The sequence below is a fragment of the Tauraco erythrolophus genome, chromosome 21 (genome assembly GCF_009769465.1).
Source record: "Tauraco erythrolophus isolate bTauEry1 chromosome 21, bTauEry1.pri, whole genome shotgun sequence".
NCBI classification, from domain to species: domain Eukaryota; kingdom Metazoa; phylum Chordata; class Aves; order Musophagiformes; family Musophagidae; genus Tauraco; species Tauraco erythrolophus.
Window position 1 is genome coordinate 10993774 of NC_141485.1, and position 14326 is coordinate 11008099.

Below are 14326 nucleotides of genomic sequence, written 5' to 3' on the forward strand. Positions count from 1 at the left end.
TCAAGCCCGTGAACCTCCATGGACCAGCAGCCACTGGCTTCAAGAGTTGTCTTACTCTCATAACAGGTGGAAAAAAGCGTGCTCAGAGATGCTGCAATGTAATGTTGAACCAGGAAGGGGGCATGTTCTGCTGGTATGTCCATCACCATCTTTTCTCCAGTTATTTTAATGTCCTCGGGTAGAAATCTGTAAGCACTTTTGCCGTAGTGGGTCACTGCGTCCCCATTTCATTTATCAGCCACACAGTGGGGGATTCCCATTTGTCTCAGTCAACATCCCAAACGCTTGGGAAAACACTTGGTGATTTATGGATGACAACAACAAGAACAACACTTTTCAAAGTTTCTCAACCTACAGAACCTGGTCTAGTAACACTGAGGGAAACGGAGCACAAAGTCAAAACACAAATGGATCACAAGTGATCATAAGACGAGAGCTCACAGAACATCAGTTCCTTATTTTCTTGCTCAGACAGCACGTCTGGTATTTTTGAAAAGCATCAACTTGATCATAAAAACTTCAAAGGATGGAAAAATCTACCTCTTACCTCCTGAGCTTCTGGACCCTCGTTATTAATTTGTACCTCACTTCTCAGTTAGACACAGCATTATGAAGCAGCAATGGCTGGAAGAAAAGCCTTTCAACCCCTAGAACAGAGATGTCTCATCCTTACAATGAGAATAAGGACTCACATCCTCAGTGCTTCCTCCAAGGGCTTGCTGATCAAGTCAAGTCACCTCTCAATCGTTCTTGTGAACTCAAAGCTGTCAGAGGACAGGACTACAAGACTTCTCAAACGTGATGTTTGGAAAGGGCACACTCTAAATCACACATGTTAACGTTTTTCTTTTTCCTCTCAATTTAATTTGGAGGGCAGAAGACATATGGCAAGAAACAAATGGAGACTTCTGGGAGTCTACCTGCTGTTTAACATGAACTCCTCTCTCAAAAACAATATTTCTTCGCATAGAAAATTTAACACAAAGATCATTTCTATGAGTAACATTCTAGAAAGGATGAAACTTACTTCAAATAGTAGTGGACAAAGAGGGGGTTTCTTGCTGTTTGCTGCAGAAAAACATCAAAAAGATCTTTTACTCCTGAACTTCTTTCGAAAATGCTGCAGCAACTAATCACCAACATGCAGTATGACGCTGTCAAATCATACTGGGAACAATTCATTATTAAATTCACTCCTTTATTAAGGGCTCAAGAACTTTGTGCAGAACTCCAGTTAAAATCATGAAATCCATTATCAGCATAACTGCCTCACTAAGCAACAGATTTGAAACTCACCTCTTTGCCCAGGCCCCTCCATCTCTATTTTTAACAAGAATCAGCTTGCTTATCAGTGGCACGAAAGAGAAGAGCCAAGATGAACATCCCCACTCCTTTCTCACCCAGGACCGTGTCCTCTCCTCTTTCTTTCTCCCACTCATCTGTTTGGATTATCAACATTTTGCAGCAGGACCTGTCTCCACGCACCCATCCCTGCAGCACCGAGCACAGAGCGTTGGGACAGCCAGCAGACACGCGAGTGAGCAGGGCAACTCTGCAGGAACAGCACTTTGCAAACGACACAACGGCAAGCACAGCAAGGCCAAAACACACAAAAACTTGGTTTTAAAAACTCCCTTCGACCACTTTTATTATTTAAATGCGCATAGATCAAACCTATCCATGATTCCTGCTAGCAGTGACTCACACCGGCGGCAATGCCCGCTGGTCTCAGTCTCAGGAGAACGGAATGAGCCTGGATGGTCTGTCAGGCAGCGTGAAAATACGGGACTTGTACTTTGTTTCCAGATATATTAGCATCACTTTCCCAACACAACGCAGCAGCACTTCCCCACCTATTCTGAAACAGGAGATTTATTTCTCAAGAATCAGCAGATGGCATTAGCTTTCACCACCTTTCACCGCAGTCCTACAGAACGGTGCTCAGCACCGCAGGTGAACACGAAGCAACGTGCTCAGACGCGAAACAGAAAAGCGCTTCTGCCCAGAAGCGGTTCAAGGCAATTTTGGGGTACCAGAACCAAGGCTGCCCAGGGAGGTGGTTGAGTCCCCATCCCTGGATGTGTTTAAGAATAGGGTGGATGATCTCCTTAGTGATATGGTTTAATGGGGATTAGGGATGGTTGGACTCGATGATCTCTAAGGTCTTTTCCAACCTAGAAATCTATGAAATGAAATCTATGAAATCTATGAAACCAAAGCCTACCAAACAGCAGCTTTCCCCAAGACCTTTTGCTGTCCTCCACGTGTGATGACGCAATATGCAGCTGAGCAGCGGCCGCCAGAACAGCGTATTACCCACTGCAGCAACTGTTAATTTGCTCTGTGTTATCAGTGTTTCAAGGACCCTTCAAAGTGCAGTTCTTTGAGGAGAAAACGCACCTGCTAGTTGAGCTTCTTTTCCTCTCCTCGTCACCTTGGCCAGAGTATTTTTAGCCGTATGGACAGACTTGCCAATGCTTTCACCTTCAATTCTTTGCAAGGAAATTTCTGACAACACACAGCAACAAATGAACCGTATCTATTCCAGAGTCAACAGAGGCAGAAGGAAAGAAATCATGGGCAAAAGCAAGCTGCCAAAAGAATTTTTTCAGTATTTTTGCCTTCGATGTTTTAGATCCCCTTCTTTCCACAGCCTCCTCTACTCTACACAGAGTACGTAGTAAGTTTGTAGCCAATTTCAGTAAGCTCAGAGCCCGGCCCGAGACTTTGCTCAACAAGATCAGCCGGTGTCCTCGCACACAAACTGCTTGACCAAGCCACCCACGTGCCTGTGCAGAAGGAAGTGTCACTCAATCACAATGAGTCTCCCAGATCTACTACTCTAAGTACGTTTGGCAGAAAATGGTCCAACACTGTCATCTCAGAGGGCAGAAAAACTCATTATTCAAATGCAACAGTCTCTTTTGTCTGTTCATCTCAGCAGGTAACGTCAACTCCTGCCAAATCAGTAAACAGAAGTCCTTGCTTCCATCAGAGCACAGTATCAGCAAATAAGAGAGGGAAGACATGCTCAAGAAGCACTGTTCTTATTAATTCATGTGATGCTGGGACCACCAGTGCTTCATTAATTACTAAAAAACCTGTTACATGGTAGACTAAGGTCTGAGCTGACAGCAGCAGACATGATCCCATGGGACTTCAGGCCACTGTTCAGCTGTCAGAGATGGACACAAATACTGCTACAAAACACTGCCAGGGTAAAGGGTCACCCTTGCTGTTATGCTCAAATCTACTATTTTGGGTAAACATTCCAGAAATGAGCCGATTTCTGTGTAGCTGGAGGGTGACCAGAGCTAGTAAACTCCAGCACACACATTTTAAAGTCCTTCATGTACTGCAGTTTCAAGGGAAGCTTTGAGAACCAACGCCAAGTGCCACATGGGGATTTATGACTCTTCCCAGGCTTCCCTGGATTTCCAGTTTTCCTTCAGCAGCATGCTTTCAATGCAAATGCTTCATCAGGAAATCGTTTATTATTTTACTATCTCGTCATAGAATCATAATATATCATAGCAGCAGAGTTTACTGTCCCATTTGACACACATTCTGCTCTCCTTTTGTCATTAAATTTCTCCCCACATGGAAGACTTATCAAACTTGCTGGACTTTATATGCTTTCACGCACAACACATGCAAACACGCTCCCAACACATCCAGAACCCACTCCACGGTCTATCTTAAGCCTCTCAAGTCTTCTACTTTTTCCTGAGTAGGTAAGGTGCAGAAGGAAGAAACAAAATATTTAGAAGTACATTCTTAACTGGGTACCTTTTCAGACAAGGCCTTTAAACTGTCCAGAAACCTCTGCCAGAAATCCTTGAAGAGAGGTCGATCAATTCTCTTGAGGCTCTCTTTGGTGCTGGCATCTACGCTGACATACAGCTGCGTTACTGGCTCAAGGTTCCTTGGAAATAAAAAGAAGGGAATTGTTGTTTTCAGACATTACTGTTAGCTGAATTACTGTTTTCCTAACAAAGCACACATAAAATACAGCATCTCCAAAGAAGCTGCTCGGCTGGTCCAGTAGCAACAGGAACTATACAGTATCTACAGGGAAAGCCATCAAAGTCCCACAGTTCATCTCTGCCAAGTGACCATCATCTTAATAGCAAGACATTACAACCCACTTTCTGCAAATAATACACCCTAAAGCTAAGAACATCACATACAGGGCCCTTGGCTGACATTTTAATTATCTTTTCCTCACTGAGCTGGAACATATTCCACTCCAGAGTAGCTGTAACACATTCAGAAAGGCTTCTCAAAGCAGTCTGCCAGGGGTTCACACAAGACACAAAGGCTTTGCTTCTCGCCACAGCCCTTACGGTAAAAAACCATAAAGCTCTGCCCCTTCCCCAAATTCTATTTGCTCTGGCCGATGGAAAAATTATCCTATTCAACAGAAATAGAGTCACAATTCAGCCAGTTTCTACTGCTGGACACTCTGAACTTACCTGACCTGCAGCTAGCATCATCAGTCAAATAATTTTTGAAGGGAAATCAAAGCTGTGTAGAAAATAAAACCAAGCACAATCCCCCAATCTGTTTTCCTTCCATTTCCAAGGCTCTTATTTCATATAAATCCTGCAGTATAGTCTTTCTGGTCACATAATGCCGGTGAGCACAATATCTGTGAGCCCAACACCAGTAACTTCTAAAAAGATTAAACCTCCTCTGCTGTGCGAAGAGCCTGGGTTGAGCCTAATCCCTTCCATAAACCCCAAGGGTATAAAGGAGAAGCAGGAAGGCTGCAGTCCATTAGCAAAGGGATAATGAAGGGCATTAAGAGGAACAACTTAAAATGAGCTCCTTTGTCACAGCAAGACTGATAAAGCCCGTGAGTGTAACACACATCCACCCCTCACGGCATCTTCCACCCCGCGTCTCCGAGATGAAAGGAGATGAAACGACAGCACCCTAATTGCACCACGTAACTCTTTAGCTCTTAACAGTTTTAGGATAACATTTTGCAAGCGTTTTTTTTTTTTGTGAAGTCTGTTAATGAGCAGGCTATAGTCCCAGCTTGATTTGGTTCTTTATAGAAGAGGAGAAGAAATTAGAAACTATTGTTGAGCTGCCAAACAGTGCCACCTAAAAATACACCAACCCCCCTGCGCTCCCCTAAGGGGATAAAGTGACAAGAAGTGTCCAAAACGAGACCGAGTAGAGCTCCTAGTGTCCAGAAAAACCCACTTGACACGGATACTCAACCAACCTGTCTAAACACATTCTCTGTATGTATTTAGACAGAAGAATGAAATAGTCCATAACAAATTTGAGGCCCTTCAGAGGGATTTGAACAGACTGGATCGTTGGGCTGAGGCCAATGGCATGAGCTTTAATAAGGCCAAGTGCAGAGTCCTTCACTTGGGGTATAAAAACCTGAAGCATCGCTACAGGCTCGGGGAAGAGTGGCTGGGGAGCTGCCTGGTGGAGAAGGACCTGGGGGTCTTGGTTGACTACCGGCTTGATACGAGCCAGCAGTGTGCCCAGGTGGCCAAAAAGGCCAATGGGATACTGGCGTGTATCAAGAATAGTGTGACCAGCAGGAGCAGGGAAGTGATCCTGCCCCTGTACTCGGCACTGGTGAGGCCGCACCTGGAATATTGTGCCCAGTTTGGGCCCCTCGCTGTAAGAGAGATATTGAGCTCCTGGAGCGAGTCCAGAGAAGGGCGACTAAACTGGTCAAGGGGCTGGAAAATAAAACTTATGGGGAGCAGCTGAGGGAGTTGGGGCTGTTTAGCCTGGAGAAGAGGAGGCTGAAGGGAGACCTGATTACGGCCTATAAATACTTGAGAAGGGATGGGGGGGAGGTGGGGGAAGGGCTCTTTACATTAGTGATGGGAGACAGGACAAGAGGAAATGGGTATAAGCTTAGTCAGGGGAGATTCAGGTTGGATGTTAGGAAGTATTTCTTCTCTGAAAGGGTTGTCAGCCACTGGAATAGGCTGCCCAGGGAGGTGGTTGAGTCCCCATCCCTGGATGTGTTTAAGAAAAGGGTGGATGATCTTTGCCCAGAGAGGTGGTGGATGCTCCATCCCTGGAGACGTTCAAGGCCCGGTTGGATGAGGCCCTGAGCAACCTGATCTAGTTGGAGATATCCCTGTTCCTTGCAGGGGGGTTGGACTAGATGGCCTTTGAAGGTCCCTTCCAGCCCTAATGATTCTATGATTCTATGATTCTATCTACTTAGGGATATGGTTTAATGGGAGATTAGGGACAGTTGGACTGGATGATCTCTAAGGTCTTTTCCAACCTAGAAAATCTATGAAATCTATGAAAATCTATGAAATTTAACATTTGAGGTTAAAAAAAGCTGGTTTTGTAAACAAGCTTCTCCAGACTGGCAGCCAAAGCCACAATCTCCAAAATGACCAAATGTTCTAGGCGTAAGTGGATTGAAGGATTCAGTTTCAAAGAACATAGCCAAAATACTCTTTTCTTTACTTACTGTTGCTTTTGCCTAATTAAAAGAGGCTCCACTGACGAGTGTTTTTCAAAACACAAGCTGAGAAAAATCATCTGTACTCTGAGGATCTCAATCCTAAGGACAGGCAAGGGTCAGACTCACTGTTATGCTGGAGAAATTAAGGAATTAGAAGAGATCACAGGGAGGAATTTCTGCCCCACGTTGCTCCAAAACAGAGTGGTCCACAGGGCTCTGCCATGGCTGATACTCGAGCCCAGGATGACCCCATGCATGCTCTGCCAAAGGGGAACAAGGAGAAGTGGCAGTTATGGGTCCAACCAGCACCAGGGAGATGCAGAGCACAAACTGACGTTCCCAGAACACAGCTACATTCCATAATTAACTGGAAATTTAGTCGCACGGTACTAGAATAGATTTTCCAACATTCCTCCTTGATTTTCGGTTGTAATTTGCAAGCTGAGACGGCATCCAGGAGATCAAATTCAAGGCATTTACTGCACATGAACTTGGGCAGAAATGGTGACCGAGAAGTATTGCACAACTCAAGAGCAAAAAACTGACTTCAGGCCACCAGCCACGGGGCGGTTTCAGAAGCCAGACAGGACGCAGCCTAGTCAGTGGTACAAAGAACAGAAACATCAATACCATAAAAGCAAGCATTCGCTTATGAACAATAATAAGCACGTGCTCGTTATTATTGATGCTCATAAATGCAAACACGTACACCAGGTTCTTGTTCACAGCCACTAATCAGAAACAAGAGGAGGAAGAGGACAAGAGCCAGGTAACTGTTCGATACGAGCTCATGTGCTATAAAACCTCTTCCACTTTATGAAAACATGTGTGTGCCTGGAGGCAGATGAAGTTACAGTCCAAATACAAGAGGAGGAGGAGAAGGAGAGGAGGGAGGAAGGCACAGGCAGCACCATGCTGGAGACCCAGCCAGGGGGTCTACAGAGCCAGCAGGTCCCTCTTCTAAACCCAGACATCCCAGGCCGTGCTCCCCGCTTGCGCGCCGGATGCCAGAGGTTGTTCTGCCTGGAGTAACTTTTGGACGATTGCTTCTCTCTGCTGACAACAGAAAGGCGAGTTTAGTGCAGAATTCAGCTCCCATATCAAGCAAATCACTTGCTTTGATGAGCCAAAGATCAGTTGCAGTTTTTAAGACAGCAAGACTAGCATTTTACCACTTTCCTTTTTGTTTCTTTTTAGAAACACTCAGCAGATCCTAAGAAATGCAGCCTCAAAATACGGTGTGTGCCCTCTTTTTCAAATGCTATTTTTAGGAAAGAGCAATTTCTGTCTATCAGGCACATAACACATGACTTAAAGTAACTTGATTACACAATTATTCAATCATTTGGAATGCCTTTGTAGTGTATAATTACTCACTCAAAAATGGCATGCCCTCCCCCCTCACCGCCATATCCAGACCACGAGAAGGAAGTGAAAAGGAAGCTCTAGCAGAAAGTGCTAACATGGAGAGGCATCGAGTTGAAACGACAAGCTGAGTGACACACCAAAACCACCCTGTAACTCCAGGGCTGGAGTCTGGCAGCGTTACAGCTGACAGTACCCTGACGGGCTCCCAACCACCTCGCAGCTCGCGCCACGTGCTGCGTTTCCTCTCTACATTGCTTCAGATTGCATTAAAAGCAGCCCGGATGCTCAAGAACCCCAGAAACAGAGATTCTTTGCGTTTGTAAAGACTCTTTCAGAGTTCATTGAAATGTTTTGAACATTTTAATAGGCTAAAAACTACTGATCCCACTTTTGCAGATGAGTCCGTGCTTTTCACTTTTTCTTATCCTGCACTCCAGGTCCTGCTGGAGATGCTGGGCTCTACAGATCTTTGGTTTGAGCCATTACAGCTTATGGAGTTAGAACAAAGATCAGACTGCGAGAGAAGCACACAAACCAAAAAGGCAATTTATGAGCCTGGTCTCCTGCTCTAGCTGTCGGAAACACTCACACCAGTTATCCATGTCCCCAAGCACAAAACGCAGCTCGCTCGCTGTTCTCCTTCCCTCGCACCTCCAGGAGGTACTATATTACATTCTCTTCACTTTCAGAAGTAATCACACTTTGTTTAAGAGATATAGAAAAGAAAAATCAAACTGGGAGAGAGAGAGATGAGAAACAGCACGGAGAGATTAAGGTTAAAATCAAATAGATGCCAAGTGGGCTTTTCGTTGTCAATACTCACGCAGAGCTGACTCTGATGAGTGATAAAATGGAATTAAAACACAGGTCAGCACTCAAAATGTTTTAGTAGGGAGATATTTTGTCCAGCTCTTACCTAATCTCATCTGGGAACTGTGCATTGGTAACCAGGAAACTCGAGATGCCGTGTTGGTGCAGGAGCTTCACAAAGTGGTTGATCTTTGGGTACATGATGGGTTCTCCCACCAGCGACAGCGCGCAGTGCTTTGCTGTCATTGCTTCCTCCAAGCGATCTGCTTTCACTCCTGACACACCTGGAAAAAGAGGGAAAACAGGCTTAAATCAGCTAAACCCCCTCCCAAACCTTGCATCTATATCTAAAATACACCCTGGCATGAGGAAGACTGAGCAGAACCAGCTGGAGCTTTCCTGAACCAGAGGGGACACCAGGTCACAGCTGGTGCCCACTGAGGCAGCTCTGCAGGAACCCAAAAAACAGTGTACGCCCAGACACGCGGAGCGTGGGGCTTTGTGTGCCCTGTTGACTACTGCAAACAATTTTCTAGCAACGTTTGAGTCAAGTTTTGCACTGCTAAGTCCTCAATGATGCTGCTTAAATGCCGAGACAAACACAAGAGCCAGTTTAATGCCACTTCAAGTAGGCGTTTTAAAAAAGAAAACCAAGTTACGTCTGCCTCCACTGCTGACCCCCCACGGCCCCCCAGCCCCAGGAAGACCAGCTCCCCAGAGGAGTTGGGCACACTTTGCCAAGCACAGCACCAACAACCAGGTCTGAATCCGTACTGGCAATCACCTGAAATGCAGCTCCACAGAGGATGTGTTCAGAAAGAAAACCCAACACACGACACCATCCTGAACAGCGAGAGACATTCAGAACAAAGAGGAAAACAGAAGGAGCTCAACTGTAGCATCCACGTGAAAATGCTACCTGCAGGTTTAACCAATCTGAGTCACGTTCACTGTACCCACAGGAGGGCAGGGGAGAGGCGAAGACTCCTCCGGCCCATCCGTATCCAACCGAGTGCTCAGGACCCTGTGTGAAATCATCTGACTACAAACAAGTTTTTGTTCTAAATATGTCACTTCACATTTCCTTGACGTGCCTTGATGGACTCAAATAATATCTGAGGTTTTAGACTGGGGTTGGTCTGTTTTAAAAAAAAAACAACACAAAGACTTGACTTTGAAACCAGGTCCTCAGCTCACCTCTCGTTGCCTAGACGCTGGAGCTCAAGCAGTACAGAAAATTACATGCTACGCTGCAAATCCAAGATAAAAAGAGGTGTTTGTGGATATTGCTTCAGCCTCACTTAGAAAAGCTGGTTTGCAACCAGAGAGAAGCTCAGTGCGTTTCAAACCGGCCAGGCTCAGTCCTGAATAAGTGACAGCACTAATGGTTATTCTGCAGAAACCTGACAGTACTAAATGAGAGCTTTATTGGAAAAGAAAGAAGATCTCAGCCACACACCGAGATTAAAGGCCTAACTTTCGTATTCCTAAAGCTACTGTAAGTCATGTTTGGAATTAATTAATTTCTCTCTCTTGGCATCCTGCAATTGGACTACAATAACTGCCGTGCCAGCTTCATAAGCAGACAGAAAAAAATTCCAACATCATGTGAAGTTTGAGAGTAACTTTCTCAAAACAGTTTACAGCAAATCTGGGTACAGTAAATACACCCCAGAGGGGGGAAGAGGTTTTGTACACAATTATTTGACCATAGAAATCACAAGCCAGACAGGGATAAACTAAGCAGGATTAGTGGGTATTCCAGGGAGCCCGTGAGCTCTCCCACACCACTACAGCACCCAACCTCCGCTCCTGCAGATGAGCCTCCTTCTGTCTTCAGTCAATGAACTTCAGAGTCTGGGCAGATTTTGTATGACACGCAGCAGGTCCAACACAGGTGCAGGAGTTTGGAGCCATGGGAACTTGAGAAGCCTCTGCAAGAGGCAGCAGCCCACAGCTTTCAGCTCCTGCCGAGCTCAGAGCTCAGCAGAGCATGTGGCCAAGCCTCTTTTGATCAGCACATCTCCTTTGAAAAGCTGATTCCAGCTGCTTTCCTACTGTTGTGCTTTAATTTGGGAAAGAGAAGCATCATCTGGCACATCACCCTAGAGAGGCTGGTTGTTGACTGTGGGTACCCTTCTGCAAGTACCTGCACAGCAGTCAGCACAGTGCCTGGGGAGACAAGGAACCTGTTTTACCCACTCAGAGCAAGATGCACAGGTTGTCTCAGGATTTCTTAGTTCAGGTCATGGCAGGGGAGGTGGAACTAGGTGATCTTTGAGGTCCCTTCCAACCCAAACCATTCTATGACTCTAGGTCACACGTTTTTACTTGTTTTTTCCATCTTTCCCAAAGTTGAGTCAGGACAGTATTATCAGAAACTCCCACTCGCCTATTTTTGAATTATGTTTCCATTCTGCGCGTGCCCTTTGCAAGGGCACAGAGATTTACTAGGCACTACCTAGAAAATGTATCCATCAAATAAACTACTTCCCACCTTCCCACCTTAGCTCCCTATCAGTAACATGTCTCTCCATCAATTACTCGAAACGAGAATTATGCGACAGTAACGTCTATGGTCTTCAAAACCACTACAAACTATGGCAACAATAAAAGAGAAGACATATCATCTTCTCTAAAAGCACGCAGAGGGACTCTTAGAGGATAGAGGGCTATTCTCTAGGATATCCTTGAGTGTCTGGCAACGCTGCTCAGATAACACTCAAAGCTATTTGAATAAATTGGTGGTCTTGCTGCATTCAGGTACACACACGCAGACATCTCATTTTTACTACAATGTGTGGAATTAATAAAGCATCACATTAGCTCACCACTTCCTCTGGCGCACGGAGATGTCTGTGTGTGTGTGCCTGAATGCAAAGCTGTGGTACCAGTACCAGAAAGTGCACCAATTTATTCCAACAGCTTTGAGTATCATCTGAGCAGCGTCACCAGACGCTCAAGAGTCTTGAGGGCTCTCCAGCTAAGATATTTTCCCCATGCTTTTCTTCCCCAGTAGCCCCAAAGGTCTGCTCTGCTCTGCGATGGGGGTCTGTCATGGTTTGAAGTGGGAGGGGAGGTCCGGGTGGCAGAAGCTGCCCATCACACCGGACTCCCATCGCCCTCGGGGCTTGAGCCAATCGGCGCCTCTGCAAATTGCCCTATTTACGTCGGACAAAGGAACCGGAAAGGTGTGTGCCTGTGCCCAGGGGCGAGGAGAAGGGAGGGGGGCACGGCCGGGCCGGTGCCCCCCCCCCCCCCCCGTCGAGGATGGCCCCGACAGAGCCGCTTGTGAAACTCGGGGAGAGCCCCGCTCCCGGGGTGCCCACCGGGCCGAGTTCACCCAGAAAAGACTCAGATCTGAGAAACAGCCACACAGATCACCCAGGTCAGTGAAGATGGAACGGGACAACGTGTGCCACGGCTGAGTCCCCCTTGCAGCCAGCCCTCGGTGCGGCAAGCAGAGACCCACTCGCAGCCCGTGGAGGATCCACGTCGAGGAGAGATGCCAGAGCCTGAGCACGGTGCATCTCGAGTCCGTGGGATGCCCCCGCCGATGGGGAGGGGTTTGGTTAAAGGAGATGCCCGAGCCGGAGCCTGTTGTGACTCCCGGGCACAGGGCGAGGCCATTTGCGCATCTCAGTCCGTGCGGAGCCGCGTTTCAGGTCGATGTGACGCCCCACGCCAGGGCGAGTGGCTGCAGCTCCTTGAAAGCCCAGGGCTGGTAAAGCCCACACTGGGGGCAATCCGATGTCCTGCAGGTAGGACCTCACGTTTTCCCCGTGAGTAGGGGATCCACTGGAGCCAGGGACAATGGTGTAAGGGCTCCTGCTCCTTTAAGGGAAGCGGCAGTAACAGCACGGGATGAACTGACCTGCACCCCCCCATTCCCTGCCCCCTGCGCCGCTGGGGGGGGAGGTAGAGCCGGGAAGAAAAGGCAAAGGGGGGGGAGGGGTGTTGATTTTAAGTTCTGGCCTTGCTTTCTTGTTATCCTCTCAAGTAACCGTTTTTGTTTGCTTTTCTCTTTGTAGGCAGCTGTTAATAAACTGTTTTGCTTTAAGAAAACAGCCTCTTTTGCCCGGGACCGTGGGTGGTGGGTGCTGCTCTGTTCCTGTCTCGACCCTCAGCTCTTTTATTACATTTTTCTCCTCTCCATTTTACTGGAGTGGGAGAGCTGCGTGGGGTTTAGTTGTCGGATCAGCCTGACCCACTACAGGGTCAGTGTTCAAACATCTCGGCAGACGTGTGCAGCACCCTGATGGAAACTGCTCTGGAGTCCCTGTGGGTGCCCGGCCAGCGCTGAGCCCAGCCACAACCTGTCCTCCTCTTCAGCAGAGCAATCGGGTCCATCTCACTGCTCAAGCCTGGGGGTAGTTTGTGGGGTTCTGGGGTGGTTTTTTTTTTAAAAAAAAAAATCAATTCTAATAAAATCCAACTCACTATTTGTGGAGCGCTGCTAAGTTTGCTGGAAATGGACAGCCAAGTTTTCTGCCTGAGGCACTTCCAACCTGGACAGAGCAGAGCTCTGGCACAGAATGCAGGGGGCTTCCATCCTGCAAGACACTGCCCATCCCTGGACTCAGCTTACCGCAGTGTTTCCACTCAATTTTGCCTTCACTGATTCTACTCTAACAATATTTTCACACGCACCTCAGGGAACTGACAACAAAATTCACAAAATGTAACAGCGAGCTACTAGGCTTTTCTTACCCATTTTTCTTCTTAATAAACCTTTTGCTTTTAGGCTCCCGAGACAGGAAGCACGTTGCCATCTATCACTCTGAAAAAGTAACACATCTTTTCTTTTTCCACTTTGCAGCACAGTTCTAGTCCAGAGCCGCCTCTTTTTTTTGGTCTTTCTCCTTTCACAGTTCCAGGTCCAGGGTAACTGTGCTGAGGATGCATGTGCAAGTTTCAGGGAATATTTACTATTTACACATTTGTTTCATGAAAAATAAGTTCCAAAAAGACAGAATTGGGATGTCCTTACAGGCCTCTCAACACTTGAGGAATATTTTCAGACGCTGCTGTCATGGTTTTAGGCCGATCCAGCAACTAAAACTCACACAGTCTCTCCCTCTCCAGTAAAGTGGAGAGGAGAAAAATATAATAAAGGGACTGAGGGTCGAGACAAGAACAGAGGGAGCACCCACCAACCATGGTCCCGGGCAAAACAGACTCCACTTTCTTAAAGCAAAACAGTTTATTAATGGTTACTTAAAAGGACAAAGGGAAACAAAATGGGTTACTTGAGAGGATAAAAAGAAACAAAGCCAGATCTTAAAACCGACACCTTCCTTCCTCCCCTTCCTTTTCCTCCCAGCTCTACCTCCTCCCCCCAGCAGCACAGGGGGCAGGGACTGGGGGAGTGCAGGTCAGTTCATTCCGTGCTGTTACTGCTGCTTCTTTCTTAAAGGAGGAGGAGTCCTTACACCCTTTTCCCCTGCTCCAATGGATCCCCTACCCACGAGGAAAAATCCACAAACTTCTCCAGCGTGAGTCCAGCCCACTGGAAACAATCCTTCCCCACAGATTGCCCCGGTGTGGGCTATACCACAGTCTCGGGTACTTAGGGAGCTGTAGCCACTCGCTCCGGCGTGGGTCGTCACGCAGACTCCAGATGCCTTTCTGCCTTGTCGTGCGTCCCAACACGACCATCCTCAGGCTCAGGCATCTTCTCCC

General features: G+C 47.0%; 1 protein-coding gene across 1 annotated transcript in view; it reads right to left on the reverse strand.

The window, feature by feature from the left end:
* The window catches only part of LOC147527292 (S-adenosyl-L-methionine-dependent tRNA 4-demethylwyosine synthase TYW1-like), a 121880-nt gene that overhangs the window by 52412 nt on the left and 55142 nt on the right, over positions 1 to 14326 (reverse strand). The window contains exons 12-13 of the mRNA XM_086624537.1: positions 8751 to 8928; positions 3790 to 3925 (exon numbers count right to left, since the gene is read on the reverse strand). Of these exons, the coding sequence (XP_086480663.1) occupies positions 3790 to 3925; positions 8751 to 8928 (314 nt within the window). The remainder of the gene's footprint in view (positions 1 to 3789; positions 3926 to 8750; positions 8929 to 14326) is intronic.